This window comes from Anomaloglossus baeobatrachus, chromosome 5 (genome assembly GCF_048569485.1).
Source record: "Anomaloglossus baeobatrachus isolate aAnoBae1 chromosome 5, aAnoBae1.hap1, whole genome shotgun sequence".
Taxonomy (NCBI): domain Eukaryota; kingdom Metazoa; phylum Chordata; class Amphibia; order Anura; family Aromobatidae; genus Anomaloglossus; species Anomaloglossus baeobatrachus.
Genome location: NC_134357.1, coordinates 590706567 through 590709532, shown reverse-complemented (window position 1 = coordinate 590709532; position 2966 = coordinate 590706567). Strand labels below are relative to the sequence as shown.

General features: G+C 65.3%; 1 protein-coding gene across 1 annotated transcript in view; it reads left to right on the top strand.

The window, feature by feature from the left end:
• The window catches only part of ELAC2 (elaC ribonuclease Z 2), an 11381-nt gene extending 8969 nt beyond the window's left edge, over window positions 1-2412 (top strand). The window contains 5 exon segments of the mRNA XM_075352157.1: window positions 863-986; window positions 988-1078; window positions 1181-1259; window positions 1343-1487; window positions 1560-2412. Coding sequence (XP_075208272.1) covers window positions 863-986; window positions 988-1078; window positions 1181-1259; window positions 1343-1487; window positions 1560-1772 — 652 coding nt within the window. The 3' untranslated portion in view covers window positions 1773-2412.
• Window positions 2413-2966: the final 554 nt, after the last annotated feature.

Genomic DNA, 2966 nt, shown 5'->3' with positions numbered 1-2966 from the left:
TGTGTGTGGGTGTGGGTGTGTGTGTGGTGGGTGTGTGTGTGGTGGGTGTGTGTGTGTGTGGTGTGTGGTGTGGTGGGTGTGTGGGTGTGGGGTGTGGGGTGTGTGGGGGGGTGTGGGGGTGTGTGTGGGGGGTGTGGGGTGGTGTGTGGGGGGTGTGGGGTGTGTGGGGGGTGTGTGGGGGGGTGTGTGGGGGGTGTGTGTGTGGTGTGGGTGTGTGTGGGGGGTGTGTGTGGTGTGTGGGTGTGGGGTGTGTGTGTGTGTGTGTGTGGTGTGGTGGTGTGTGTGTGGGGTGTGTGTGTGGGGTGTGTGTGGGGTGTGTGTGTGTGGTGGTGTGTGGGTGGGTGTGTGGGGGGTGTGTGTGGGGGTGTGTGTGGGGGGTGTGTGTGGGGGGTGTGGGTGGGGTGTGGGGGGGGTGTGGGTGTGGGGGGTGTGGGTGTGGGGGGGGGGTGTGGGGTGTGGGTGGGGGGGTGTGGGGTGTGGGTGGGGTGGGGTGGGGGTGTGGGTGGGGGGTGTGGGGGGGTGGGGTGTGGGTGTGGGGGGGGTGTGTGGGGGGGTGGGGTGTGGGGGTGTGGGGTGTGGGTGGGGGGTGTGGGGGTGGGGTGGGGGGTGGGGGGGGTGGGGGGGTGTGGGGGGTGTGGGGGGTGTGGGGGGGGTGTGGGTGGGGTGTGGGGGTGTGGTGTGGGGGGGGTCGGGGGGTGTGTGTGGGGTGGGGGTGTGTGTGGGGGGGGGTGTGTGTGGGGTGGTGTGGGGGTGTGTGTGGGGTGGGGGTGGTGGTGTGTAGTGTAGTGTGAGTGTGATGAAGAGATAGAGTGTGTAAGCTAGGAGTGAAGTATCCGGGAGTCTGCTGAAGGTCTGTCGGAAGGTGGACTGTCCCGAGACTCGTGGAAGACGTTCCAGAGAATCGTGCTCGGAGCTGCGCTCGTAGTGCTGCCATGTATTATGGGACTCCCTCTCAGTTTCAGACCTGCTTCGTCCGCCATTGTAAGAGACGCCTTCGGCTGCGCCGTCCTCCATCGCTCCGGCTGGAAGGTGGTGTTCTCCGGAGACACCATGCCGTGCGACGCCCTCATCAGGATGGGTAAGGGCCGTGCGACGCCCTCATCAGGATGGGTAAGGCGGTGCGGCGCGGCTTGGTGGGCGGGGGGTGAGGTAGCCATGCCCTAACGTGGTCTGTCATCAGGGAGGGACGCTAGCCTGGTGATCCACGAGGCCACGCTGGAGGACGGGCTGGAGCAGGATGCCCTGGACAAGGCGCACAGGTACGGCGGCGGGCGGTGGGGGAGGAGGACGGAGTGCACCGCACCGAACCGCACCGCCATAACCCGGCCTCGTCCCCTTCCAGCACCACCTCGCAGGCTATCGCCGTCGGGATGAACATGAACGCCGACTTCATGATGCTCAACCACTTCAGCCAGCGCTACGCCAAGCTGCCCCTGATGAGCGACGGCTTCAGCGGGAAGGTGGGCGTGTCCTTCGACCACATGCGGGTGAGCGCCATCTTGTCCCCCTCTTCTCCCCTTTTCCCCTTCCTCGTCACCGCGTCCTCCTCTACCTTTCAGATCCGTCTGGGCGACCGGAGGGTCCTCCCCAAACTGATGGCTCCGCTCCGGGCCTTGTTCGCCGAAGACCTGGAAGAAATGGAGGAGCGGCGGCAGCGGAGGGAGCAGCGGCAGCAGGAGACGGGCGACGACCAAGCCAGCGCCAAGCGGGAGCTGGACCACGCCAACATGGCCGCTGACGCCCCCGACGCCAAGAGGTTAAAGGCCAACTGAGTGTCCTGCGGTGCTGAAGGTCCCAGAACCAGGGGGTCCGCGGAGGAGAGGTGCACACCAGTCCGCGGGCCGGAGGTGTCAGTCAGGGGCGACGCACTTCATCCTCCAGACACCGGAAGATTGAGGTCCTCGTCCTCAGAAGCCCTTAAAGGGACGGCGCCCAGAATTATTTATTTTAGGATGACGCCTTCTATTTTTGAGTTTATTTTAATTGTCCCTGATCGATGAGTCGGAGAATCCTCCTCCGGGGGTGAAAACTTATGCAACCATGCAGCGAAAGTGAATCAATGAAGCGACTGGGTCTGAGCTCCACCAGAGCTGTCAGTCGTTAGTGGGGGAGGCGGGGCATGTGACACCAGTGGGCGGGGCAGTGCAGTAAACCACGCCCAGAGTGCACGGACGCCCTGATTAGCATACTCTCGCGCTCCAGCCTCTGCAGGAGCAGTTGGGCCATTATCGGGGCGACGCTGTCACCAGATGACGCCTCAAGAAGGTTTTTATTTTTGTTCTTGCGGCTGAAAAATGACTTTACTGATTTGTATTTTCTTTTCTGCGCCCGACGTCCCCGAATGTGAACGCTGCATTATATCCTGGGGAGGGGCGGACGCGACCGCAATAAAGGGGCGAGGTTTGCTTGTGACTGGGCTCATTTTATGTTTTACCATCTTATAAAAGCTTTGAACCAATGTCGCGCCCCTCAGGTGCTCCCTCCTTCCCGTCCAGCCCGCTCCCGGGTGCTTCCTCCTTCCCGGCCCGCCGCTCCCAGGTGCTCCCTCCTTCCCGGCCAGCCCGCTCCCGGGTGCTCCCTCCTTCCCGGCCAGCCCGCTCCCGGGTGCTCCCTCCTTCCCGGCCAGCCCGCTCCCGGGTGCTCCCTCCTTCCCGGCCAGCCCGCTCCCGGGTGCTCCCTCCTTCCCGGCCAGGCGCTCCCGGGTGCTCCCTCCTTCCCGGCCAGCCGCTCCCGGGTGCTCCCTCCTTCCCGGCCAGCCCGCTCCCTGGTGCTCCCTCCTTCCCGGCCAGCCCGCTACCGGGTGCTCCCTCCTTCCCGGCCTGCCGCTCCCGGGTGCTCCCTCCTTCCCGGCCAGCCCGCTCCCGGGTGCTCCCTCCTTCCCGGCCAGCCCGCTCCCGGGTGCTCCCTCCTTCCCGGCCAGCCCGCTCCCGGGTGCTCCCTCCTTCCCGGCCAGCCCGCTCCCGGGT